This window comes from Plecotus auritus (genome assembly GCF_963455305.1).
Source record: "Plecotus auritus genome assembly, chromosome: 3".
In the NCBI taxonomy this organism is placed as follows: domain Eukaryota; kingdom Metazoa; phylum Chordata; class Mammalia; order Chiroptera; family Vespertilionidae; genus Plecotus; species Plecotus auritus.
The window spans coordinates 168749607-168777602 of record NC_137772.1 but is presented as its reverse complement, the minus strand read 5'-3'; the positions used below and the strand labels follow the sequence as shown (position 1 = coordinate 168777602).

The 27996-nt window shown below is 50.7% G+C and overlaps 1 protein-coding gene across 2 annotated transcripts; it reads right to left on the bottom strand.

Annotated features, from left to right (window-relative positions):
* Positions 1–1737: 1737 nt before the first annotated feature.
* CTDSP2 (CTD small phosphatase 2) lies at positions 1738–22470 on the bottom strand. Of its 2 annotated transcripts, XM_080659841.1 has the most exons (9): positions 21530–22470; positions 8117–8265; positions 6571–6609; positions 6033–6134; positions 5454–5510; positions 3176–3268; positions 2870–3055; positions 2573–2672; positions 1738–2075 (listed from the first exon to the last, which is right to left on the bottom strand). In XM_080659841.1, exons 1-9 carry the CDS (start codon positions 21591–21593, stop codon positions 2041–2043), a joined length of 825 nt encoding a protein of 274 aa, XP_080515967.1. In that variant the 5' UTR covers positions 21594–22470; the 3' UTR covers positions 1738–2040. The 2 variants fall into 2 exon arrangements, with proteins under 2 accessions (XP_080515967.1, XP_080515968.1); XM_080659842.1 differs by lacking the exon at positions 1738–2075 and having other exon boundaries at positions 2348–2672.
* Between the last annotated feature and the right edge of the window lie 5526 nt (positions 22471–27996).

Below are 27996 nucleotides of genomic sequence, written 5' to 3'. Positions count from 1 at the left end.
GGGGCAGATTCCTGGCATGGTTTGCATTGGTGCTGACCAGGCATGGCAGCCGATTGCCTTCCAAAGATCAGCCTCAAACAGGAAGGGCTGGTGGGAAGCCCAAGCACAGATCCCGAGGCAAACCGACTCCCTCCCAATCTTTTCCTCCTCAAAAACTGGGTCTGGCCTGAGTCCTCTCAGGAGCAATCTTCTCTTGCCCCCAACACATGTGAAACTGGAAACCAGACAGCAAATGAGGCTGGCTCTGGTCCGCATGGATAGACCCTGTTCAGGTTTATTTGGTCTGGTTGCTTCTCTGGGGAAGTGGAAATGGCTTATCTCTTGAGGAACTGCAGGTGGGCAGGGCAGAGTCCGCACAAGACGGGAGGACACTGCTCCCCAGCTCTCCTGGCCCTGTCAGGGGTCACAGACAACCCTGATAGGCAGGGGCTGCCTAGGCTCTTTGCCTGAAGAAACATGAAGAGTCCTGGGGACTGGATCCGTTTAGAGACTTCTATTGCTTGGTCAGAAAACCTTGGCTGGGCCAGATGGCAGATTTAACCCAAGGGCTAAATTAACCCTTAGGGTGGGTCTTAAGAGAGACCCCTCCACAGTATTAGGGTGGAGGCCTAGCCCTGGCCTTAGAACCAGAGGCCCCTATTTCCTTCAAGACCCTTTGTTCCTGGCTTGTAACAGAGCCCTCTTCCCCTACCTGCAGGACCCCATGGAAACTAGGAATGATGCTGGGGGAAGGACCACATGGCTTTGGGGACGGTTCCATGTCTGCGACACCAGGGAAACACAAGGCCTTACATCCTTGGGCAAAACAGGAGGTGGCACCATAACATGAGAAAGATGCTAGTCAGCCAGCTACCACCCACAACACGAAGTTGCTGCTCCCCAACCTGGCTCTTCTCAGACTGGACCTAATGTGTGGAAATGGATAATGGGGATGAGTCTCGAGTGGGAGATGTCCTCACACCTGAAATAATGTACAAATGCTATGTAACACCTGCCTCCAGGGAAAAGAGGTGAGTGAGGAATTCCCTCCGGCCTCAGAGGGAGGGAGGGAAGAGAGAACCCCACCCAGGCCTGGAGGAAACCATGATTAAGGCCAAGATGCTGAAATGGGGCCTCCTTTTTTTTGGGGGGGGGGGAGGCGGTGAGAGGGGAGGTGGTCCTTATGCTCCCAATTACAGCAGCAGTTCCCCTCTTATTTCCATCCTGGGGAATTCCATTTTGTGACTCCTTTTTAAAGCATTCACTATTAACAAACTTTGAAAGCAAGAGACACTCAAAGGGCATGTGTATGAAGGGCTCATCATACCTGTTACCAGAGGCAGGAGGCATGTGTGTTAGGCTGGTACAGTAATGATAAGAATACCCACTCCCCCTCAACCCAGGAAAATCAGGAGTGCCTCTGAGGCCTTGGAGAAAAAGTGACAGCCAGGAGGGATGAAGACACCGGCCAGGCCCAGGGGAAGACACAACAGGAAAGAGCCCTGCCCAAAAAAAGAAAGGGCAGGTAGGGAGCGCCCTTCCCGGACTTTGGAACCAAAGTCCTTGCACCAGCACCAGCAGAGAATCCCTGAAGACAGACTTACCGACAGTACCAAGCTCAGCTGATCTACATACAAGCTAAGGGGACACACACATTCAGGCTTTTGGGATTTTCCTCTTCCCTGCACCCCCAGTGCCACCCATATTGCTCCTAAGCCCAGGACTGCAGCTTTGTCAAAAACAAAACAGGCCCAACACTCCATGTTTAGAAAGAGAATTTTAAAACAGAGTCAAAAGAACGGAAATCAGTTATCTGCCCTCTTCCATGGCAGGAAGACCTCCTTCCCCACGGATTTGAGACTTATGGCTAGGTGGTGAGGAAGGCAGGCCCAGCGCCCAGGCCTTGTGGAGACACAGAGGTCCCAGGCCAGGCACTCAGCTGGAAGGAAATGCAGCCCTTGAACTGCAGGACGTGATGGCCCCTGGGGCGACCAGTTCTGGAAACAAGCTTTCATCTTCCAGAATTGTCCTCTATCTGCAGCAGCCGGCTGGAGAAAGGTTTCAAAAAGGAGTATGCCCGGGGCACCCAAAGGCAGCTGCTGACCCCTCCCTTCTCCTTGGCACAAGCCTTACAACACTGAGGAAAGGCCATGGGTTTGGCAATGGAGCCCTGAATAGTCTTTATCCCTATAAAGCTCAAGGTGACTGGAGAGGAGACAAACTTAGGGAGGGTCTTGATCTTTCAGCTTTTTCCCCAACCTAAAACACTTATATCCTTGAACACAGTTCAAGGCAACACACACACACACACACACACACACACACACACACACACACACACACATCTCAGGAACCCAACTCGGGGAGTAGGCGGCTTGGGGTATCATTGGTCTGATGTTTGCCCACTCGGCATCTAACCTGTCCTAAAGTTCTTTCCCCATCACTTCTATTTCCAGGCCCCATTTGGTGAGATGTTCCAGTTTCCACTCCGTCTGTCAGGCTGGTCAGAAAGGCACAGTGTAGGCAAGTCCCCTACTGGGATGGCCGTTGCTTGGAATCAGGGAAGGCTAAGGGGCCCGCAGCTGCCCAAGGCTGGTGTAGACATCCTCTGCTCCGCTCAGCTCCTCAAAGATTGGGATCAGGTTCAGCAACTCGGTGTCTGCCATGTCATCAAACCAAGACTGCACGGGCACCTGAGGCAGGGAAAAGGCAGCATAAACCTCCTAAATGCCAGTTCTTCCTTCCCTTGCCCCAGAGCCCCTGGAGCTGGCTGGGTCCACCTGGGATGGTGTGCTCTTCTGGCCAAGTCCCAGGGTCCCCACCCACTCCTTCTTCCACTTAGGGCAGGGACACTCCCAACCCCTGCAGTGTGGGCATCTGGGCCACTCACTGCATTCTCTGGATGGAAGATGTAAGAAGCAGGCGAGTTGTCCAAAATGAGGGTTTTCCTCAGGTCCCTTCCCAGGCGGCTGAGGTCCTTGACATAGCAGCCCTGGTGGAACACACAGGACTCACGGAATAGGCGGGCCCGGAACACCCCACACCTGTCCAGCAGATCCGTCACAGGGTCGGCATACTGGGAGAAGAGAAGACAGTTTGGTTTGGTGGCAATCTGGGGACCAGCAAGGGCTACTGGACCACCCCTGTAGCTGCCACACCTGCTCCCAGTTCTTTTCTCTCCTCCTGCCCCAGGTACCTTGGCCAGGCTGGCAGTGAAAAGAACACATTCAAAGAGCTCCCCCATCCGTCTCAGGAACTCATCCACATAAGGCCTCTTGAGCACATATACCTGAGGAAAAGCAGAGAGGCTTGTTGAAGGCATCCCTGTGAGGGTGAAGCGTCACAGGATCGGTCACTGTCACCACTTCCCACAAAGCAGCAAGTGGTTTCAGACCTTAGTCTGTCCAGACTCCCACACCTCAGTCCCTGGGACCCCCGGGCTGGAAGCCTTCTGGCCCACAAGCCAGCGTAGTAGTATCACCTCCTCACCAGGCTTGTTGGCTCGGTGGTCCCAGCCTTGACCCAGCTCAGGAAGAAATGCATGCACCTGTCCTGGGAGCCAATTCTGTGTCCAGCGGTGAACCATCAGCTGCCTCCAGAAACAAGTAATCAAGAATAGGCCTCACAGGTGGAAACAGCCTATCCTGGATTACTTGAATCCAGCCACAGCCTCTGTGGGAGCTTCCTGTCCTTGGCTCTGGCAGGACAGTGTGTCCAGTCACCATCAGGCAAGGTCGCGATACTTCCTGAAACCTCATGCCCTCACACAGAAGTGACTTTTCCCCTCAATGACCGCAGACCAGGCACTCTGCAGTTTCTTGCTCTAGTGCCCCCACCCATTTAGTACTCACTCTAAACAACTAGACAACTCTAACACTCGTGTCCACCTTTCATGATCTTATACATTTTGGCCTGAAAGATCCGTTGGCTACATGTTCCTCATCAGTCTGCATGCCACTGCTTTCCTGCCTTCAGGCTCTTGCCCTCTCACACGGCTGACATAGGTGCTACTAGAACCGCTCCTTCAAAGCTCCACTCATCTATGGGACTCCCTGCTCGAGCATGTACTTGCTATGACTCTCCCTCCTGGAGGTGGCCTGAACTGGCCACGAGCTCCCTCCTTGCTCTGCAGCAGCAGTCCTCCACTCCAGGTAGCCACAACTTGGCTCCCTTTCGTTTGCCATTTCTTCAACCTTCAACAAGTTCCTCCCTCTGCCTGACTCTTCATCAAGCTCAGCATCCCTCACCACTCTGCTGAAACCCTGCCTTCTTCATGCCCCTCCTTAACTAGGGATTCACAGTCTATATCTGCCTGCTTGAAAACATGCCTTCATCTTTTCCGTGGGTTTTGTTCATTTCTACACCCTCAATCAGACTGTCCAGGGCTTGGCAGAGTCCCTCAGTTGGGAGGGGGTTGGTGCTGGTGAAGAAAGCCTCTGATGGATGCAGGATGGTGATGACAACCCACAGAAGCCCCAAACCCCATTCCTCTCTACAAGTAACTCTATTTGACCAGCTGTGCAAGCAAGTATCAGGGCTACCAGGAAATTGTTCCTGATGGTCCCTGACTCTCAGGCCAGCTGCCAGGCCTTCTGTGCAAGCGTTTGCAGTAAATGGTATTCAACTATCTATACCACATGGTCCTTAACCCTGGGCCGAGAGGGGTATGCAGGGCTAGAACCTAATCTTATTTATTTTTAAAAATATACTTCTATTGATTTAAGAGAGGGAGAGACTGAAACATCAATGATGAGAGAGAGTCATTGATTGGCTGCCTCCTACATGCCCCGCACTGTGGAGTCCACAACCTGGGCATATGCCCTTGACCAGAACTGAACCCAGGACTCTTCAGTCTGCAGGCCTCCACTCTATCTGCTGAGCCAAATCAGCTAGGGCGAACCTAATCTTATTTAGATTCAAGTGCTCTTTGACAGATGTATACTGAACACTTAATGGGGAAGAAACCAGTTTAGGGACCCAAAGAGAAGGGAGTAGGAGAAAGCTTCTTAGAGGAGATACCTGGCTGGGGAGGAAGAAGTTCCCTAGCTAGTTGGAGAAGGTAGGCATGGGGAGGAGAGAAAACAGTTAGTACTAGCTTCCTTGCCTAGAACAGGCAGAGACGCAACTATTCAGGATTAGAGAAAATGTAATAAATTATACAATAGTGCTGGTCACACTGGGAGAGGGGGGTGGTGATCAATAAATGGTAGCTATCACTATGATAAAAAAATATTTAATTTCAAATAGCTTGGCTGCAAAGAGAAAAAAGGTGACAGCTAGTGGGCGATTAGGGGCTGATTTTTTTTTTTTTTTTTTTTAAGATGAGAAAGCCTAGAGAGTGAAAAGGTGTGAAAGGTACCAATAAAAAAGAGGCTAAAGTTACAGGAAAGGGATCAATTGACGGAATACAAGCCCTGAGAAGAATGGAGGACCCCGAGCCCTTGGGGATGCGTGTGGCCTAGCAGGCCACTTACCTGGTGAGTGGTCCCCTCAATCTCTACAGGCACTATGAAGTCAGCGTTGTTGATTGGCTGGAAAGGAAAAAAGTTAATGAGGTCAGTGACTGAGGGGTGGAAACAGATCTTAGACTCCAGGAAGCTCCTCCTGCCAGCCCACTAAGTGGTTCTCACCCCAGCACAGGATGCAATGTCTTGTCTGGTTTTCCCCACTTAACCCCTCCCCACAAATTCTACCTGAGCTGAGAGTTTCAGGGCCTTCTTGAGTTAACAAACTTTTTAATAAAACAGAGAGGAGCAAGATCCAAGGCTGAGTCAAGCCCTCTTTTAGGCCTGCCCTGTACACAACCCTGGTAACATTCTATGCTATGTGACTGGGGGCAGTGGTGGCCTGCTGGCAGTGGTTAGGCGGAGCAGGGGTTCCTACTCAACATTCTTTGGTGTACTCTCCAGATATTTGTGATGCCAGTGTGCCCCAAATTGGAGAGGCCCAGCCTGCCCCATCCTGATCACTCTTCTATCACCTTTAGGCCACCTCAGCCAGGTGCACGAGATAGCCTAAGATGGTGGTAGGAAGGACTCCAGATGTCAAGTTACCTTAAAAGAGCTATGCACAAGGGTTTCATCCAAGTCAATGACCACACAGATCCTTCCTTGATCTTCCTCTGTCACCTCTGGGAGCAGGCAGGTCCCTGGGATCTAAAACCAGAGCCAGGTTGCTGAGATCTGCCACCAAGAAAGCCCAGTTGTTCATCTCAGCAGAACTCTGGGAAGAGCTGGGCTCATCGAGGAGATGAAAGACCTCCAACTTCAACCCAGCAGAGATGCCTCTTGAAGGCCAAGAGGTAGAAAAAGAAGAGACAAAGTGGGCTCCTTGGCCTCAGCCTCCAACTGCACTATGAAGTGATCTGGAGATTGGAGATGGGGGCCAGGACTGGTGTGGGATGGACCCAAGCTGTGCCTCCAAAATCCACAGACTGCACATGATGGGCCCTCAGCAAACATCTGGAACAAATAGCTTCCCACGACGGGGAGTTGGCCAGCTAGACACAGAAATGAGGGCATTATCCCATGGGGTTAGTTGGGATCATGGGATCTTGGGCTTCTGAGCACGTACCCAGTCAGATTCACATACCTGATAAAACTGGTACTGGAGACACTGGAGCAGGTCAGACTGCAGGAGAAGAGGAGGCAGTCAGTGCCAACCTACCAACCCCCAACCCGTCTAAAGCCCATTGCTTCTGCCTCAGGCCTAGAGGGTAATCTCCCCAAGACCACAGCCTCCTTGAAGGTACTGACATGACAAAAATGATTTTTTTTAAGATCCGGGCAGGAAAGGCCAGAACTTTGTTTCCACATTAGGCCTGATGAAGGGTGGAGAAGACACTGTCCCTGCTCTTAGTTGCCACTGCCTCAGTTGAACAAAGCAAGGAATAGGGAATTCAAGTGAGTGGTGCAGGGACCCAGAATAAGAGTCAGAACCAAAATTGGAATTCCTCACTGTGGTGGTTGAGCCTCTTGCTTAGTCCTGGAACCTAAGCTTCTCCTTGAGAACATGTACTTTATTCCCTCCTTGGGGGAGACACATGGGGGAGCAACTGAGCCTCTGCAAAACAGAAGCGAGCCAACGGGAACCCACACTATGGGTCCCAAAACGGGTGGGGAGGTGGAGTGGGAGAGATCAAAATGGCTTCCCCACCTTTTGCTAATGATAAAAATGTTGTTATGGTTGTAAAAAGTAGTGTGTTCTTAATGGAAACCTCGAAGAAAAAACCCTAGCACTTAGAAAAACTTAATTTAACACTTCTTTCAAGTTTCTTTTAGCAGTCTTTCCCCCCATGGTATATGGTATATAATTTTGCATTCTGCTTTTTCCCTTAATGTTGCAGCTCAGTACTTTTCCATGTTATTATGAACTCTTTGTAAAAATCAATTGCTTAACAATACGTCATGTTGTACTACTGGATAATGAAGGGATTTTTCACTGATGTACGTGTCATTAGCCTGGTTTTGAGAGAGGAAGGACAGCTAGACCTTGGTGTTTCGTAAAGAAGTACCAATGGCATTGGAGGCAGAAGGCTTTTTGGTCAGGCTGTTCCTATCCTTGAAATGCCAGACCTATTTACTGGTCATTGTGAAGATCAAAGACACCTACACATTCCCAAATGTGCCACACAGGTAGAGGTGAGAGTGCTGGAAGGGGTTATCAAGAATGTGGAAGAATTTCAATTCCTTGGTTCCCTGAAAGTCAAGTAACTTGGAAGGTAGTTTTGCACAGTAAAAAGCAAACAACAGACACAGGACCTATAGCTAAAATAATATGAGTTGGAACCCCGACACTACCATTTATTAACCGTTAACTCTTTAGGAGCTAGAAAACCCTTTGGGTCTGTTTCCACATCTGTATGTGGGAATCTGTAAATCTCCTTATACAGTTCCTGGAACCTGGAAGGATCTGGACTGCAGGGGCCCTCAGAAACAACAGAGACATCCGGGTGGCCCATACCACAAGCGGAAGCAAGAAGAATAAGATGAACCAACTACGGGTCCATCAGAAGAAGGGCCTCTTCTCAGCCAGAGATCTTCGTGACCTCAGGCAGGGCTGCTTGTCCACTTGTGGATGCATGGACTCCACTAGCAGCTCCCTCCTTCATGGCATCACACCACCCTGACCCAGCTACCTTAGCAATGGTGTTGGCTTCCTCCTTGTATGCGGAGAGCTCAGTGCACGAGCTTGACTGGCCAACATGCTGGGCGCGAAAACAGCAGAAAAGGGCCTTGAAGATGTTACGTCCACGGGGCTTTTTAGGAGAGGACTTGGAGACCAGGCCTAAAGCAGAAGGAATGATGAAGCATTAACTACAGAGCATCTCTGTCCACAGGTACCTCCCCGCAACTCTGGTGCTGTATCCCCTCTAGTCTGTAAGCTCCATCAGGGTACAGAGTATGTGCTTGGCCAACAACCCAATGTAGTCAGCAGTGAAATGTACATCTTTTCTCTAGAGCAAACATCTTTTCTCTAGAGCAAAAACAGCAGGAATCCCCACTTTCTGGTTTGGGAAATGGGCTGCAGAAAATCTGCTCTTCATTTCATGGGAAGGCACTCAAAGATGGCACCAGGTATAGAAACGGTGTCCTCCTGCTCTGTCGCAGCATACTGCGGGTACCCTCAAAATTAATTCATAAAGATACAAATCCTCCCTGGACAACACCTGTTCCTATGAGACTACCCATTTTAGGTTAAGTAAAGTGGACCCCTTCCCTTCAAGTTAGGGGAGCTGTGGTTCTGTTCAGGGTCAGCTTTCCTAGCTGCTGGGTCAGTGTCAGCAGAACTGAGCCCAGACTAGATACAGCTGACTAGAGAACAGAAGAGCCACAGCCCCTAAGAAAAAGCTAGTATGTACTTTGTTCATACCCTTGTCTCCTCCCACACTCCAGCCACTTTTCTTCCCCCCCCCCCCAGCCACTTTTCCTAATACTCCCCTCCTCTAATCTTAAACCAGAGGCAGATTAACCCCTTGGGACATACACATCTAGTGTTGGGTTCTAGCTTGAGGTCCCTGTTTCCAGACTGTAGCTGTTTAGTCCTTCCTTGATAATTCAGGCTTTGGAAATACAAAGGTGTTTTAATAGGAGGCTTGGCAAGGCAGCCCCAGAAAGGCCAAGTTGATACAAAAAGCTATGGGCATTAAAGCATGAAGCAGAAATGACTTCAGAATATAGCATCTTTTCCAAGTTCCTTTTGGTTTTTAGATGAACAGTTCTGGCAACTGTTGATGGAGAGTTGGAAAACACTGTGGGTGCTGTGGCCAGGAGGTGGCGCCACACAACCACAGCCAGAATGGTCCTCAGCCACAGATCTCTTCTCCCCAGGCCTGTGTGGGAGGGAGATGGGCCTGAGGAGTAAACCTAACCCATTCCACTTTGAAGCACATGGTAAACTGTGCAGGAAAATAAACACTGGAAAGGCCAATGTCTTTGTGGAGGAAAAAAGGGCAAAGGGAATGTGGCACTAAAGACAACTTTCCCTGTGTTGTTCCCTGCTGTAAGGGATGGGGAAGGCAATGCAGTGGGGCCACTCAGATTCCCCAAGTCCTCACAGCACGCACCACACGACCAAGGTGGTCTGTGCAGATGAGGTGATGGAAGAGCCATTTAATACCCAGTTATTGGGCTGTCTATGTCCCTGGAGAGGAAGAGAGAAAACCAAACTCTATTCCCCAGGACCATGGTTAGTCAGCCAGTCACATGGCAGTCAGCCTGGCCCCAGTGCCACTGACTTAGCTCTGCCTCATCAGAAAGGTGGAGGGATTCCTGCAGTGCAGAGAGGGTATCCCTGGTCGGTCAGTGGGTCCCCCAAAGCCCTCTCTCTCCTCTCCCTGGGTTAGACCAGCTCCCTTGAAACTGGTATGACCATTAGAAAGCTTTTAGAAAATGATCAGGTCTCCCCAGCAATCACCCTAAAATCCTGGATATTACCATCAAGCTCTTGGCCCTGGTGGAAGAATCAAGATTTCCAGGGATTGGGGATTTTTTGGGGAAGAAAGTACATTGGGGACTTCCACCCAAGGCCTCTGTATATCAAGAAGACAAACGTTAGAGCACAGCCCAGCACTTAGCAGGAGGCTCCTTTGATTTTTCCTATTCACAGTAATCTATGCAGAAACCAGAGGGAAAAGACAGCTTCTCCACCTGCTTGTATGACCCACATTCAATTCCAAGCCCAGGGATTCAAGCAGATGCTGACACAAAGCTCCAAGACCAAAGCTGAACCTTCGCTTTTCCTTTGGTTTATGGTTTCTTCACACAGAACCACAATCAGAGGCTTAACCCAGCCACTGAGCCTTTCTTAAAAGGCCACACAGCCCGAGCCTTTCCTTAAGAGAGGCCATCAAGAACGCACTCAGTATCTTAGTGACAGACACTGTGAAGGCTGAGTAATCCTTAGAGGCTAGGAGGTGAAGGGCAGCAGGCTGGGGCCACAGAGGCGCCTCATTGGTGTCCATGGGGGAGGCCCAACAGGCAGAAGTGCTTCAGTCTCAGGGAGCTTCTTGGCAAGGTGGGGTTGGGGGCCAACTCAGCTTGGTTTGGGCTCTGCAGGGGATGAAGATCTTCTCAAAAATACAATGTGACCAGGGCAGACTCTGGGCCTCAGAGACCACACATGCCTTGACCTCGGGGGCTGGTGCTCAGAGCATAGAGCAGTGATGCCTGGGAAGGTACTCCAGACCCATAACAGCAAGTCAATACCCCAGACTCACTACTCTTTTCCCTGTTGGGGCCCCACGTCCTTCGATCCTTCTCCAGGTTGTCTGTCCTCTTTACCTTTACAAACACTGCCACTTAGAATCCATCAGGGCCTCTTCAGCCTTCTCTCAACACGGCTGTCTCCTGACAGGGCCTGCAATGGCCTCAATCCTGTACATTCATCAGCCTCCAGCTCTCTATGTAGCGGGTGCTCAATAACTTTCACAGGCTGTGTGAATGACTCCAGGGGCCTCCAGACCTGTGGATCTCTTCGCTAGTTCGCAATAGCCCAGAAGAGTTCGGTGCAGAAAGGGTGCCAGTGTGAGAGAAGATGAAGTGGGCTCTGAAGGAGCTGAGCACCAGGGCAAACCACTTAGTCTTTCTGGGCCTCGGTCACGTTTACTGAGCACTGACGATGTGCTGGCCTGCGTTAAGACACTTGACATCATTACCTCATTTAATCCTCACTAAAAACCCATCTGTAGGCACTAATCCCCATTTTCCAGAAGGGAAACTAAAGCACAGGGAGGTTAAGTAACTCACTCAAGGTTACACAGAGCAGGACAGCAGAGCCAGGATTTGAACCCAGGTCTCCTTTAACCTATGGCCCCCAACAGCTCAAAGTCATCCTGTGTGTTTACTCCTGCAACAACTGGGAGGTTGTGGAGCACTCTCAAGAATGTTTGCTCTGTTCCTCTCTAGGCTGGGCCAGCAAAGGGTCAGTCGCCCCTCTTCTTTGCTGTCCTCTTGGGCAGGCCATGAAAAGTGCAAGGGGTAAAACAGTACAAAGGCTCTGGAATTCCATTCCAGGGTTCGCCTCACCCACACCCCAGCCCTGCACCTGCTTTCCCTGGCAGTTACCTCTGGGAGATCAAGACAATGGGGGATGGGATGGGGAAGGAGCTGGAGCCAGAAGTTTTGGTCCAAGACCTGCTTTGCTCAGTGGGGAACACACACCAGAGTGAAATCTGAAACTTGTGTCCAAGAGCCTTTCAAAGGACTCCTTTCAGCCAGAACGCAGCATTGTGTCCTTGACAGCAAGGTGCAGGCCACCTCCCACCCTCCATGTATGATGGGGAGGGGCATTGGCCCCTCCTCCCCAGGAGGACACAAGATTTACAAGCCTGTGAGGATTTCACTGCACCCAATTTCCCTGAGGGAGAACAGGATTCCAGTGGGTGCCATGTAGCCCCATAACCAGCTGCTCTCCCTCCTTCATCCTACTGCTACCTGTTTTGTGGATACCCAGCCCTACTCTCCCTGCTTCAAATATCTGGCTTAGGGCTGGATGTCGGAGAGAACCAGCACAGAACTAATGGGGGCAGCTCTGGCTTAAGAAGAAAGTGTGCAAGTGACTAAGAACAGGGTAGCCAGGCCACCCCTCCAGTTAGTTCACCACTGCAAGGCCTCCTACTGAGGCAGGCTATAAAGAGAGGGGGGACCTGAGAGGTATCCCCAACTCTGAGGATCACCTGGGTTAAGGTCCAGGCTCTGCCAGTTACTGACTCAGGCACACAGCCTCCTTAAGCCTTGGTTTCCTCACCCATTAGTTGGGATAACAGCAAGACATCACTCCTGACTAAAATGATAAACAAAACTTATTGTCTGAAATGTACTGTGCAAACTAAAGGTAAATGTTGTGCTCATTTTAATGAACTATCTAAGGAGAGATGACCACTACCCGATAACATTGAGGGCCTCATTCCACAGGCCAACAAAAGAAAGGTGCAGGCCCTCCCACCCCCAGCATGTGGTTGAAGCTCAAGAAAGTAGATGAAGGGTGATAGAGGAACTCTGATCATGAGCAGGTTTCAAAAAAGTCGAAACAATCCCTATACCTTCTCCCAAATCCACTACAAAAGTTGTTTTCCAGCTTGCAACTCCTGGGCTGGTATTCTGCAAGTAACAGGAAAGCAGGTGAAAGGCTGTTTCACTTGAAATAAATGATGCCCTCCCCCTGTGTCTACCACCACTGCCTCCAAGAAATACCAGATGGGGGCACTTGAAACCCGTGCATGTGCATGTACATGTGTGCGCGTGCACACGCACACACACACGCACAGATAAAGACTGGCTTTGCCAGGACAATACTATTTTTTTTTTTAAATGTATTTTATTGATATTTTACGGAGAGGAAGGGAGAGGGATAGAGAGCCAGAAACATCGATGAGAGAGAAACATCGATCAGCTGCCTCCTGCACACCCCCCACTGGGGATGTGCCCGCAACCAAGGCATGTGCCCTTGACCAGAATCGAACCCGGGACCCTTCAGTCCGCAGGCCGACGCTCTATCCATTGAGCCAAACCGGTTTCGGCAGGACAATACTATTTTTAACCTTCTTCTGAAGGTCAGGTTTAGATATCACTGTTGCCAACAACACAGCTTCGTGTCCCAGCAAAGGAACGCCTTACACATCCGCCTGGGATTCAGAAGAAGACAAGCCCATTCATGTAGAAGGATGCTTTCTTGGTTCATCCCTTAGACGTACTTTATTCTCCACCATCTCCCATCCCCCCACAGAAAGATTTAGTCTGGCTATCACTAGAAAATGGCCTCTCTGAGGGGCCTCCCTCCCCTTAGCTATTGAAGGAAGGAGAGTATTTGGAGCATTTCCGGCCCTTCTTGGCCAGCTGCCTGGGCCCTGCAGCCAAGACACATCTGACTGGGGCTTCCCATGGAGAGGATTCCTCCCAGGTCCTCAGCAAGGGGCATCTGTGCCTTGGCTAAGGACAGGCCCTAAAGTGCCAGGTGGATGGAAATGCTCTTGGACCAGCAGGTGAGTCAGCAAGGAGCAAAAGGGTGAGAGATGCCTAGACATCCTACACATAGAAAAGCCTGGAAATAATGGGGTGGTTGTACCAGTTTCCACAATGCCCAAATGCTGACACCATTCTTTCTGGAAAACAAGGCAGGCAAGGCCTCACCCAGTTTAGCAATAGTTCCAAAAGTTTCAAAGAGCAGCTGTGAATCTGATGGCATGGAGTCCCCCACCCCCCTAAAGGATTTATCTGTGAAAAATAAAGGATTGCATTCAGTCATGGTAAACCACGTGTACAAAGAGAGCAAGAATAGCATGGACTACATGTCTCCATTAATTCTCCCTCCTGGGGCAGGAGGGTTCCCTGCATCTCTCTTTCTGACAAAGTATAACTTCTTTCAGTCTTGGGTCTTTTTTTTTTTTTTTTTTTTAACATATTTTATTGATTTTTTACAGAGAGGAAGGGAGAGGGATAGAGAGTTAGAAACATCGATGAGAGAGAAACATCGATCAGCTGCCTCTTGCACACCCCCTACTGGGGATGTGCCCGCAACCAAGGTACATGCCCTTGACTGGAATCGAACCTGGGACCCTTCAGTCTGCAGGCCGACGCTCTATCCGCTGAGCCAAACCGGTCAGGGCACAGTCTTGGGTCTTTTAATGCCACCTGTGGGGTAAGGGTGGGGGTCACAGATCCCTGGCTAACTTGTCTCCAGTCTTTTCCCGGTCCCCTTTAGCAATCTAGTCACTGATCTCAACATAGGGCCTCACCTTTAAGGACCTTCCCTCAAGAAGGACTCAGTTTTGGAAGTAGCGGATTCCTAACAATTTTCAAAACATGATCAAGATACTCTATCAATTTCAGAATCAGTCAAAACACCCTCCTGGGCTCTCTCACATACTTTAAAAACATGCTGGGGTGGGGGTGAGATCTCAGAAAGAGCAACAGGTCCTGGACCAGTGATGGAGGAGCCTCCAGTCCAACACCAGAGGGCTCTTGGATGCCAGGAAATGATCTACTGGCCCACAGCAGCAGCAAGGAGAGATCTGAGGTACCACCCAGGAAAACACAAAGGACTGGATCCTGCCCCACACAGAGCCAGCTAGGGCAGAGATGTCATCATGGAGGACTGGAAGCCAAACTTGCCCACTTTGAGCCTTTCTCTCCCCTCTTAAGGAGGTGCTGAGCAGGCCCCTGCGGGAGGCTGGGAGACTAACAGAATCCTGCCAAGCAGGACACAAACACCCTCTGGATGGCTGTTTCAGCCTCTGCCTTGGCTCACTGCTCGATTCCTGGAATGATTGGATTTGGTGAAAGACTGAAGAATCCAGTGTCTCTTTCCCTTCCAGTTATGGAAGCCTGCTTTAGGTGACATGTGTATGAGAGAGATGGAGAGGAGGAGCAAAGAAGGCACAGGACAAAGCAAGGGACTCAACCATCTTTCCTCTGACCAGTGAATTATGGAGTGAATACACAAGTTACCATGGACTTGGCTTTAAACCCTGGCTCTGTCACGTGTAAGGTGTGTGGCCTTGGGCCTCAGTTTCTTCATCTGTAAAATGGAAGACTAGTATTACATATTTCACAGAGCTGTGAAAATTACAAGGAGCTTAGGGTGTGTCCTAACCCCAGTAAATGCTCAGTAAGTGTCAGCTGCTAGTCATTAAATACAAAGTACTTTCATATCATTATCTCTCAATCTCAAAATGTGCATAATGAAAGAGACCAGAGATTTCTTCTCATTCCAGAGGTCACACAGAGAGGTAGCTACATGGCCAACCCTGGGAAATGGCCTTTCCGGGACTCTGCAAAAACCAATTCCAGTCAGTCTCTCTCTCTCTCTCTCTCTCTCTCTCTCTCTCTCTCTCTCTCTCTCTCTCTCTAATGGGGCTGGCCAATCAGTTCCTTCCTTCCTCCCTCCCATGGCTGGCCTCTGCAGGACTGGAAGAAGTCAGCCTGGAAGGACTGTCAGGGAGTCTGTCCCATCTCTAGGGATACTGACCTGCTCCTCCCACAGCCCTCAGTTTCACCTAGGACCAACCAACCAGCATAGGTGTGCCTACCTGGAGAGCACTGGGCTAGAAGTTGGGACACCTGGCTCCTGCCCCACTTAAGCCTCTCAAACAGCTCTGTGGTCTTGCCTAGGGCACAATCTTTCTTCAGTTCATTTTCTTCCCAGGTCAGTAAGGAAGGGTCTGCATTGCAAGGTTGTTCCTTAGCAGGTAGCTTCAGCTTACCTGAAGCTTGAACTCAAAGGCATTTAATGCTAGGAACAGTGCCTGGCCCATGGTTAAGTGCCCTATAAATATTATCTGCGATCATTACTGGGTAAGCAAGGATCATTACTCAGTCCATTCATACTGAGAAAACTTTAGAACGTCCCTTTAGAAGCCATAGGATCTTTAACAAACAGCAAAACTGGATCTCTCCAGGGGACTCTTTCCGCTCAGGGCTAAACAGGCAGTTGGGGCCACTGCTGTGCTTAACTGGCTCTTCTCCAGGGACACCTGTCAGAATCACAGGGAGCACTTGGAACATGAGCATGCCCGGCCCACTGGCTTATGCTCTGATTCAGTAGGACCCAGGTGGTCGGTATTTTTAGTAAGTGTCACCGGAGAATCTGATGCGTGTCCCTGGCTGAGACCTAATGTCTACAGGTTGCCAGTGATCCTTGACTAACTCTTCTAGGACTGACCTAAGCCTGCTGTCTCTTCCTATGGGTCACTGTTCCTGTGAAGTAGGGCCCTAGCCCCATTCTACTATGGGAACAGCTGAGCTGGATCCACCATTTGGGGGAAGAGGCTTTGCAGCTTGTGTTACACGATTTGAGCTTTCTCATGAATCTGCTTGGCTCTCACTGTGGTTAAAGCCACATTTGTTTCCCCAAGAACAGTGCAGGAGATAAAAGAAGATATAGAATAAAAAGAGAGTAAGAGCAAAGTCTGATATGGGAGATGGGAAGGACTAGGAGTACCTGGGAAGGGAAAGGACATGTCAGGAGGTCCACTCAGAGATCAGGACATCTGCTCCTCCTGCACAGGGAGGTCTGCACACTCCTGAAGAGTTCCCATTCTGTAGGCATAGGCCACTCAGACCTGAAGGGCTGGGCACTTTGCTGGCAGCATGGACTTTGTGCTAGTTGGCCTCTGGTCCAGAGAGGCTTCCAGTTTTAAGTCAACTTCTCCACGTTGATTTCTACTCGTTCCTTCATAAGATTTGCATGTTAATGAGCTCATCTGCATCCCAGTTGCGAACTATTCCACCATTTCAGACAGGGCGAGAATCATGACAGAGCCACACCCAATCCCATGTCCCCAAAACAACTGAGTTAATTCTGTGCTTCCTGAGCTGGCCAGCCTGAGAAAGGATGAAAAGCAGTTTTATGCTGCTTTTTGTGCTTTCACAATGTTGTATCCCAAAACCACAGCAGCAAAGACATAGCTTAAGAACATCTATTTCTCTTCAAAACCCATTTATTTTTCTCTTGTTACTAGAAGTTGCTAAAAGAAATGAGTATCAACGGGTTCATTAATTCTCAAAGCAAATGCAGACAGTGAGAGAGTGCAGTACAGTTGTATCAAATCTTCATTATGTTCATTTCTGAAGGCCGAGCAACTGCTCAGTAGGTTTAGACTTCAGAGACTCTTCACAGGACGTGCCTAGCCACCTGGCCTCCTCCCACCCCCAGATGCCCAGGCGCCAGGCAGAATTGCAAAAGCCCCCAGGCACATGTACTCGAATTAGTGCAGATAAAATCCCACCAAGTCACACTGGCACAAAGAAGGGGTCTGTTTAGCAAGGTCATGAGGCTGATCCTTCCAGAAGGTCCAAGCCCCCACATCAGTGTCCCCTCTGACCCCTGGCCACCTGTCTTTAACAATAAAACCCACATGACTGAGTGCTGTTTGCATTGTGTCCTGGGGGAATGGAGGAGGCACTGAGTAGCAGTGGTCTAGATATGTAAAAAAGGAGGCTAACGTTATCCATCACCTACTAAGTACCAGCCATTGTAGATATCAATATTCATACTTTATAGATAAGTTACTCAGAACACTGACGTGCTCTGTCAGTATGATTTGTAAACCAGGAAAGCAGGGATTTGCATCCAGGACTGAAGCAACCAATTTTGGTCCTGAAAGAATTCTTTGAAGTAACAATGAACACACTAACTGCTGCCAGGGTCTCACCTCCCCACCACCACTACCTATTCCAAAATGGGAAAAGAAAAGACCCCCAAATTACTCAAAAGCTAGCAGGAAGAATGTTGAGGAGGAAGAGAAAGCAATATATTTGTATATAAATATGTACACATTGTCTCTTTTTCCCACACTCAGTTATGAATACTTCTATTAATAAATTCTCCACAGAATGGCTGGAAGCATCAATTCACTTTGTCTAGAAATGTGACCAATACAGCATTTACTGGTTTAACAAAGTCCATGATCAGAAGGGATTCAGAAATTCCCAGAAAGGATGAAAGGGGACCTCTCTCTCATCCAGTTTCTTTAAATCCCCTATAGCAGAGAAGGAAGGAGACAGGAACACCATACTCTCTTGCCATCTCAGGAAGGGTTTTTCACAACAATTCCTAAGTCCTGCTCAGCTGAAAGCACTGTAAGTCAAATTCAGCAGCAGAACTGTAAACTCCCCACCCCAGGATGTTAGGCATTAAAACTTCATTGCTGAGTTAGCAGTACTCCCTTGAGCAAACAGAAGCTCAAGTCACCCCCACAAGCCATTACCCACTCCAAGAAAGGGGGAGGACGACTCTAAAGGAGACACAGGAGCTAGCTAGCTTCAGCAGCCACAAAGAGGCCAAGACTGAAGACTGGGCAAGGAGGAGAGAAACCAGCAGGCAGGAGGAGCTAGCTACGAACAGGCACGGTGGACTCACAAGAGCCAGCTAAAGAAGAAAGCCCCAATAAGACTGTGCCTAAGCTTTTCAAGTTAAGGGCCTAGCTACAACTATAGTGAAAGGTATTTGAGCTCTTTCATGAGCAAGTAAGGCAGAATTTCTCCCTCATGGGGAGGAGAAAGCAGGAGCTAGAAAAACCTGTCGTAGTCCTAATTCTTAGGTATGGTCAGCTACCAGAACCAGTTCAGTTACACATTTCAGAAGACAACCCAAAGCATCACCCTCCTCTCCCTGAAAAGAAGGGACATCGGGTCTCATGGAAAACAAGAAAGGTCCCAAAGGCCCCGACTTCCCCAAAGGGCCAGTGAGTCACTTTGAGCTCTGGAAGAGGCTGCCTCCACCCTCTCATTTCACACTGGGAGCTTATAGAGGTGGCCTGTTTCCTTGGCTTTCCCATCTAATCCCAGAATCCATGGTACAACCTCCCAGCAATGGGGTGACACCCTCATATGGGCTGTAAGAAAGGGCCATTCTCTGGTCAAACGGGTAACTTTCCTTTTTTACTTTGGATATTCCACATAACCCTGTCCTTGCAGTTACCAGGAAGCCATTTCACCCATCCGTCTGGGAAGATGATCCAATTTTGGCCCTTTTATCAGCAATGCTTTCAGCAACTTTCTTCTACTTCCCCTACTGTAATTACTTTTGAATAATCAACACACCCAGCCAGTGTGAAAGACCTGAGAAGAGAATGCTAAACCAGAAAAAGAAAACAAGGACACACAAAACAACACTGCAATGGCAACTTCACTAAAAAACTACTCAAGCTAGGAACAATTTGTGTTTTCTAGAAATTTATTAATAAGTTGCCTTACACTTCTTCCTCTTTTTCCAAAGGGAGGAGGGCCTAGAGATGAGGTGCTATGGAGAGAGGGGAGGCAAGGAGCTCCTAAAGTAGCTAAAACATTTGCTTCCTACTTCCACTTTTTTTTTTTTAAGATGCAGGATTTGTAAATGATGAGGGACTCAGAAAGCTGGCTTGCTGGTTGGCGGAGCAGCCCAGGAAGAAAGTATGCTTTCTCTGGACTGTAATCAAATTACATGGGAGAGAGAGACCCATGGCTGCTGGCTTAAGAATTCAGATTCCTCTGGGATAAATCTGAAGGACAAGCCACACAAACAAAGGAAATGAAAAACGCAACTCCAACCAGCATCAACAACTAAACACTGTCAAGAAGCCAGCTGCTTTGCTTTCTGCTGTCATCTCTTCTCTTCCCTGCCATTCGCTCTGGAAGAACTGTCCAGCCCTGAACTCGGAGATGTCCCTTCAGCAGGTCAGCTTTCCCTCACTCCTGGTGTGGTGCCCTCACCAGGCAGGCACCCTTCTGAGCCCCTACAGGAAGAGAGGACCTGAGTGGGGAGGCACAAGGGTTGTTCTTCCCCCTTCTCATCAACACTGCTACCTCTGGAATCCTTCCACACCCAAATCTCTTCAGTTCTGGAGGCCTCTTGGAGTCCTTTCCTCGGTGAAGTTGGACATAGAGTGAAGTTATCATCATGGAAAGCCTCCCCTCTTCTGCCTTGGCGCAGCTGAGCAGAGAGCAGAGGGGTGAAATTGCAGCTGGGGTCACAGCTGGATTTGCGATGCAGCTGGGGGAGAGGGAGTCAGGGGCTCTGGAGGGCTGGGATCCGGGTAGCAAGGTTCTCGCTCTTCTCGCTCCACAGGACAGGCTTCTTTAAAGAAGAACCAGTGATACAGGAAGCATACACTGCCCCCCACGTGGGGAATTTGGGAAAGGCTGACTCTCCCAGTCTCCAGCTTCTTTGCCCCTAGGCAAGTTGGGGGAGCTCCTTGGGTCTGTGAACCCCACGAATAAGTGATCTGTTGACTTAATGTTACCAAATAGGGGGGGTTTGGGGCAACACAGAGACCCCGCTGCTGGCCTCCCACAGGCTCTAGATCTCTATGTGTTCCACCGCAGCACTAGCCCTTTACGCCCCGCTCTGGGGTGGGGGTGGGAGGTCCAGGGAAGGGCAGTAACTCTGAATTAGGTCCCAAGAGCATGCTCTCCCCAGCTCAGGGCCAGGTGGCCCCAGTCCGGGAAGTTCTCCAGAGAAAAATGACGCTAGTTCTTACTCCCCGCAGAAATTCTGTCCGCTCTTTTAGACACATTCCTCAAAGCCTGAAGAAGAACGTAGGGAGGGGGCAAGAGTTTCAGGGCCTCCACCACCACCAAACTCAAGAGATTCTCCCCCTCCTCGGGTCCCAATCTTCCCCCTGCCGCGGGAAAGGCGAGGCCTCATTCCGCGGCGGCCCCCCAGCCACCCCGGAGAGGGCCGGCCCGCCGGCCTCCTCGCATCTCCACCCGACCCTCATTAAGGCGGGGGCCGCGAGCCGCTGCCCACAGAGAGCTCGCACTTTTCGCTGCGCGATTCAGAAACACGCCGGGTCTGATGCCATCCGGCGAATTATGTAACCAGGGACACCGCTCCCGGGCTAAACAAACGCGGCTCTGTGTGCAGAGGCGGCCCGGGGAGCGCACCCGGCAGGGAGGGGCTCGGGCCGGGCCTCAGGGTCGGGTTGGTTCGTTCAGCGGCCGCGGCGGGAGGCGGCCGCGCGAGAGCCCGCGCCGCGGAGGTCCTGGCCCCGCGCAGGGCCGCGGGCGGGCCAGGTCCGCCAGGCTTGGCCCTCCCCACCCCCCGCCCCCGCCCCCGCCCCCGGGCTGTGAACTTGGTCCCAAGTCCCGCCGGACGCCGTCACCGCCCGCCGCCTGGGCGACCTAGGGCTGGGGGGGCCTGGGAAGTGCTGGACTCCATTCCAGCTCGCGACCCCCGCCCCCTCCCCACCCTCTCCCCCAGGTCCTAGGACAGCGTGCATAGTAGTGCGGGAAAGTGACGACCCACCCCCAACTCTGGAGGAGACGGACGCGGGGGACGGGTGCTTCCAGCGCTACCCCTCGATCTCTCTTCCCCGGGGGAGGAGGTACGGGACGGAGTGACAGCTGCGCAGATGACGCCCCTCCCCCTCGGCGCCCGCAGCTCGGGGCCCGCACAACCCCCACGGGGGTCGGAGTGCGGACACAGACGCGGGGGCGAAAGGACCAGGGGCCCCCGTTGGAATCGCCCGTTCTGAGCCTCGGGAGGTCAGGGGCCAGGCCTCGGTTACGGGGCGGCGTTAGCCCCCTCCCCGATCGGGGGCGACGCAAAGTTTTGGGAAGTTGCTTGCCCCTACCTTGCTTGGTGAGCACCAGGGCGTCTTCCCTCCGCGCCTGGGTGATGATGGAGCCGTGTTCCATCTAACAATCCCGCGGGCCCGGGCTGGCTGGGCGGGAGGACCGGCGGGCGCAGGCTGGGCTGGGCTGGGCTGGGGGGCCTGGGCGGGGGCCCGCTCCGCTCCTGCTCGCGAGACTCGGGTTCCCACCGCTGTTCACATCCCTGCTCTGGTTCCCTCCCTGGGCCGGGAAGGGAGGCGGCCTGTATGGAGAGCAGGCGGCCCGGCCAGCGGCTCCCCGGGTGCCCCCGGCCCCGATCCCCCGGCGGCAGCTCCGGGCTCCTCAGTTTGGGTCCAACATGGAGAATCCGGAGCGAAAACAAGAGGAGGAAATGGGACACGGGGCGGTTTCCAGGCTCCCCCCTCCCCTCCGTACTCCAGATAAACAACCCGCGGCTGCAGCGCCCACCCCCGCGCGCCTCGGGGCTCTGGACTCGGCCTCTCCACGGCCCACCGGCGCCTCGCGTTGCGGAGCACCGTCCTAGGCCCAGGGACCCTCAATCTGTGAGCAGTGGGTCTGCGGAACACCCAGAGCTTCGCTATTTTGTTACCGTAAAAGCGAATCCCCGAGGGGGGTGGGGTGGCGGGCGGGCAAGCTGGCCGGGGAGACTTGAAACGGCTCCGGCGCTCCAATTGGCCCTCTCGGAGAAAAGGGGCGTGTCCTCTCCTTACTATGCGGTGCGAGGACCCAACAACATTCCAGTCTCTACGGCCACGCCCCCAGGCCACTCCCCTTTCGCGCAGCTGCGGCCTCCTAGTCTCCCTAGCCACACCCCCTTCCCAACAACTTAAAAGGACACTCCAAAGCTCACGTTTCCCTACGCGGTGCTGGGGTGTTCCGGTTTGTGCCGTCTCTTCGCGGGTAACCAGGGCACGCTGTGAAGCCTAACCCAGGTCTGGCTATGATGGGAGGATTCAGGGCAGTTTTCTTACTTCCTGCTTGGTCCTGGAATCGTGGACCCACTGTTTCACATAAAAGAGGACAGCTGTCGAATCCCGAAAGACGGACGCTGGACTTCAAGAGAATCAGCGCTGGAACTGACCTCGTGATGTCTGACCCCCACACTTCAAGTGAGACTTGAGGTGCAGGGATGTGCTCAAAGCCACTTATTTGCATTCAGGGTTTCCACCTTTCTTCCCCTCCTCCCACTTCACTCCTCTCCCCCTAGTACCAACTTCAGTTTAGATGGATGGAGGTCTGGGAAGAGCTTCAGGTCTGTGGACTCTAACTGGCTTCCCTCCTTGCTCTTAGGCCCCAGGCACCCTCCACTGGCTATGGCTCCTGGACGCTTATGGCTGGCTCAAGGTGAGGGATATACTAGTACATTTGTCCCCAAGAAATAGGAGCTTCAGCAAGGCAAGTTTCAACTTTATATCAGGTCTTTTTCAGTGAGCTACATCTGACCATAGGTGACATGGATGGCTTTGAGAGGAAGGGAACTGTTAAAGTCAAGGCTGGCAAGATTGATGTAGAGTGAGATTGCACTGGGTGACTTCTGAGCTACTTCTAACCCTTAACAGTCTGTGATTCAATGGAACTCATAAGGAAGGGGCTTCCAGAAAGGTCAGGACTTTTCTGGTCCCTGGGGAATGGAGGCCTGCTGCAGTTCCCATTGCCCAACATACAGGAGGTTTCACTGGGGGTGGGAGGACAAGTCAGTCACATTTTAACTTGCCAGGTACTGTCAAATACCTGCTCCCCTTGGGTGTATGTTTCTGTGTGCCTTAACAGTGTTCGTGCATGCCTGTTCCTACACATTCATACACAAAGCCTTTTTACATAACACCATTTTAATGAAAATGCTGTTTTTCCAAAATGAAAGCTGTTACAGAGGATCTGAATGATGCTTATGTAACTTTAAACACTGAGTTTGGGTATATCCCAATTCATTAACGGAAGGGGAAAGGGAGGAATTCTCATATATTTATTTACCTCCCATCGTTATCAAAACATCATTAAAGCAATAGAATTATTAAGGTAAATCTTCAATGGTCAGGTTTCTAAGAGTCCTGCCCCCCCCTCTTGCAAGGTAGCTCAGTTGCAGTGGGAGGAGTGTAGGCAGGACCCCGAGGTTGAGGATTGAGGGGGATGTGCTACCCAGAGCTGTATAGTGTTGAACAGGACACTTCCTTCTCTACACTTACATTTCCTCATCCATAGAAACAACCCTTCCCTATTTTCTAGTTTACAAAGTACTTTCACTTACATTATCTGTCTCATATGACCTCTTCTTTGGGATTGACAGTGAAAATGTCCATTTTGTAGATGAAATAGTGTGGAAAGGTTAATGGACTCACCTAAGATTTCACAGCTTGTTAAGAAGAAGAGGCAGAACTAGAAGTTGTCTTTAGCCTTGAAAACTAGAACTCTTGACATTTGACCATAGTTCCTTTCCTATCTAGAGGCTGCAGGAGATCCTAGTCACTGTCTTTTCTTGCTAAGAACTCTATCACCTCCTCTGAGAAGCCCACCCAGATGCCCACTCACACATCAGGGCTTTATAGCCTCCCACATACTCTCTCAAAGCGTTAACCATCATATCCTGCAACTGTTAGTTTGCTTATTGGCTCCCCAGCCAGAAGATGGATTGAGACTAGAGATTGTATTATTCATTATTGGGTCTCTGTGCCTCACATAGTACTTGACACAGCAGGCAGCCTTTGTGTGTTTGCTGTATGAGTCTTGGTTCTATGTCTTAACCAGTGTTCTTTTGTCCAGTGACCCACAGCAAGAAACCCATTTTATATTGTGAAATAATTGAAATAAATTGTATGGGACAATACTTATTCTTGCTATATGTATACACCCTGATATTTTCTATTGTATTCTATTTCATTTTTTAAAAATATATATTTATTGATTTCAGAGAGGAAGGGAGAGGGAGAGAGAGAAACATCAATGATGAGAGAGAATCATTGATCGGCTGCCTCTTGCACACCCCCAACTGGGGATCAAACCTGCAACCCAGGCGTGTGCCCTTGACTGGAATCTAATTTGGGACCCTTCAGTCCGCAGGCCGATGTTCTATCCACTGAGCCAAACCAGCTAGGGCGCATTTCATTTTTTGCAGGTGCTGGCCATAACCCTTTAAATTGATTTCATGATCCACCTCCAGGTTGTGATCTACAGTTGGAACAACACTGCTTTCATCTCTTTCCTGCTGTGGATACCTTCTGTGTGGGGGGCTCTAACTGTACCTGAAAGGTGCAGAGGAGATGGCCCTCAAGTACCCCTTCCTTTGAGGTTAAAGAAAGGTTTATGTATAAGAAAGCAGGCAGCCCTGGCCGGTGTGTTCATTGGTTGAAGCATCATCCTATGTACTGAAATGTCTCGGGTGTGGTTCCCAGTCAGAGCACACGCCCAGATTTTGGGTTCCATCCTCAGTCAGAGTGTGTGAGCGGCAACTGATCCATGTTTCACTCTCACATTGAATCGATGTCCCTCTCTCTCCCTCCTGCTCTAAAAATCAAAACTTATAAAGAAAGAAAGACAGAAACCCATCCAAGACCATAGGCGCAAGAGTTTGAATAGAACCCAGGATGGGGGAGAGGGTGGGGGGGTGGTGTTAGATGAGGGAAGGTCTGGTCCGAGGACCTTTGTACCTCCAGAAACTATAAAGGCAGCGACATCTTTACTGGAGCCTGGAACTCCAAAACACAGATAGGCAGGGACTCTTGATGTCATGTGTTTCTCACTGCCCTGTCCCCAGATCAGGGGTTTCCATGACAGAAAGCTCTCTGGGGTCATGATGGGCTTCTTTCATATAGGTGAGAGGGTCAGGGAGATGGGAGGCAAGTGGACATTCTGACTTCTGTCTGAAACAGCCTTGTAAAGAACCTCCTGCCTCCGGGCCCTGGGCAGTTGCTGGCTGTATGACTTTGGGTAGGCTGGTTACTTAGGTTCAGGGTGATAGCTGAGGCTAGGACTCTCTAGGCCTAACAACTGGTGAGAAGCAATTTGGAAACAGCACTCCCCCCACCCCAGTGTAAAAAGTGGGGTGGTGAGGGTGGGGCTCAGAGGAGTGGCTGTCTCTGTCGGTCATCCATGGCTACTTGAGTTGGACTGGGTGTTCCTGAGCCAAGGTTTGGGAAAGGGAAACAGAAACTTCCTCTGTGGGAGTTGCATGTTTACTCCAGAACTCTGTCCCTTTCCCCACAGAAAACAGAGGGTTGGGCTGACGGAGATCTTTCATGACCTTATGATGTCGTTGAAATGTTCCATTAAAATTTAAAAAAATTTGCCGAAACCGGTTTGGCTCAGTGGATAGAGCGTCGGCCTGCGGACTCAAGGGTCCCGGGTTCGATTCCGGTCAAGGGCATGTACATTGGTTGTGGGCACATCCCTGGTGGGAGGTGTGCAGGAGGCAGCTGATCGATGTTTCTCTCCCATCAATGTTTCTAGCTCTCTATCCCTCTCCCTTCCTCTCTGTAAAATATCAATAAAATATATTTTAAAAAATTTAAAAAAAAATTTATTACAAATGGAAAACATCCGTTTTCTTGGTTTCTCTGATTGTTCCTGCAGTCTCGCATCCATTATGTATAGTAACTGGGAAGGTGGGGGTCTCAGCTCCAGGGTTCCGGAGCCCTGTGCACTCCTGTCAGAAGCTTGTGTGGTTCCATTCTGGTTGCTGGGGCAAGTTGCTGGGGGTGAGATGGGGTGGGTTGAGGGAAGGAGACCTGGTGACAGTGACTGAAGGGCTGTGGAGGAAGGGAGAAGCCTGTAGAGTAGTCTGGGAAACCTCCCTGGGGCTTCAGATTTGGGATAATGCATTCTGCAAGGTGCAGTTCTGCTCATCATCCCACCCCTACCACTTAGTCACTTAACCTCTTGATTTAGTTTCCTCATATTAAAGTGGGGATAACAGTAGTACCATTTAATGAGATAGTGCCTGAAACACTGGAAGTGCTCCATAAATATCACTCTCATCATCAACCTTTTCTCCAAACCTGTTCCTTCTGCATCCATCATCCAATTCCCCAAGCCAGAAACCTGAGGTCATCCAAGACTCTTCCTGCCTGCTCATCACCAATCTGCCCTGAAGACCAGTGGCTCTTCCCCTCACAAGTATTTGTGTGGCCTTTTCATTCTTTCCATTTCCATTGCTGCAGTCTCCGGGGAGGCTGGCCAAGAGGCTCCTAATCAACCTCTTTGCTTCTCTAGGTCCCAAATCCAAATCCATCCCCAGCTCTCCTAGGAGATTCAGATCTGGTCCTGTCTATATGGAATGCGTTAGACCCTCAGAGCAAGGATGGATGGGCCAGGTACAGAAACTCACCAGGACAGAAAGCTCCGGATGCCTAGCATGGGGAGGTTACCCACTCCACTGCCAGGGTAACCTTTCCTCCCCTAGCATAGCACTCACTGGTCATGCAGTTTGGACCCCGGATATTTCATGTCGCTGGTCAGGCGGTTTAGACACCCTGACCCTTTCCTCCCTAACGATAACATCTAGGCCTCAGTTGTATTTCAGCTCCAGGCCCCCCAAAAAGCAGCAAAACCAGACAAGTGGCACTGTGGCTGCCTCAGGACTAGCTACATTGACTAATGACCCCCTCTGGCACTGACCAATCAGTGGAGACCACGACCCTGAAAGAGCACACCTGGAAAGCTGATGAATATTCTGTTGAGACACTCCCTCAAGACCTCTCCTAAGATTTCTGCCCGCAAGAGATAAACACTCGCAGGACAAAGGACCCAGTGCATGCTCTCCCTCCAAGGAGCATGCCTGTGCCATTCCACCACAGGCACGTATCCCCAAATCTCTAAGGGACCCCATGATACTTACAACCAGGGGAGCAATGGACAGTGGTACCTTGTCCCAGACTTACCCCTGACCCTGTCTTCAAGGCCCCCTTTTTAAGTGTATTTTTGCTGCCATCATCGTCCCAATGTCCCATTGGCTCGGTGCTGTGCAGCCCTTCCCTGTGGATATCCCCCCCCCCCCCATCCACTTTCCTGAAATTCACTTTTCTTAAATCACTGTCTGATATGGCTATTCAGCCTACCTTCATGCACCATCCACCATATTCACCTTTCAGAATGATTCGGCAGTTCCCCCAAGACTTTTAGGACCAAGCTCAGATGCCAGCTCTGGCTCCTATTGGCTTACCTGCCCCATGTCCTACTCCTGCCCTACCCTTAACACCTTCTGTCTAGAGGTCCTAAGCACCAGGGAATCTGATGCCCAGTGCCTTCACATTTCCCCCCTCCTGTGTGATGACTCCTCACCCTTTAAAATACGATTCGAGCCCTGGCTGGTTTGGCTCAGTGGATGGAGTGTCGGCCTGCGGACTGAAGGGTCCCGGGTTCGATTCCATTCAAGGGCACATGCCCAGGTTGTGGGCTCCATCCCCAGTGGGGGGGCATGCAGGAGGCAGCCAATCGATGATTCTCTCATCATTGATGTTTCTGTCTCTCTCTCCCT

What these genes read in the sequence shown, in the direction of transcription:
- CTDSP2 (XM_080659841.1), bottom strand. Translation starts at nt 21,593, where the DNA reads ATGGAACACGGCTCCATCATCACCCAGGCGCGGAGGGAAGACGCCCTG. An exon ending in TTGAGGGGACCACTCACCAG is followed by an intron (nt 3,269 to 5,453) that starts GTAAGTGGCCTG and finishes GCTTTTCCTCAG; the next exon opens with GTATATGTGCTCAAGAGGCC. An exon ending in AGCAGAGGATGTCTACACCA is followed by an intron (nt 2,076 to 2,572) that starts GCCTTGGGCAGC and finishes AGGGGTCAGCAG; the next exon opens with CTGCCTTTGGGTGCCCCGGG.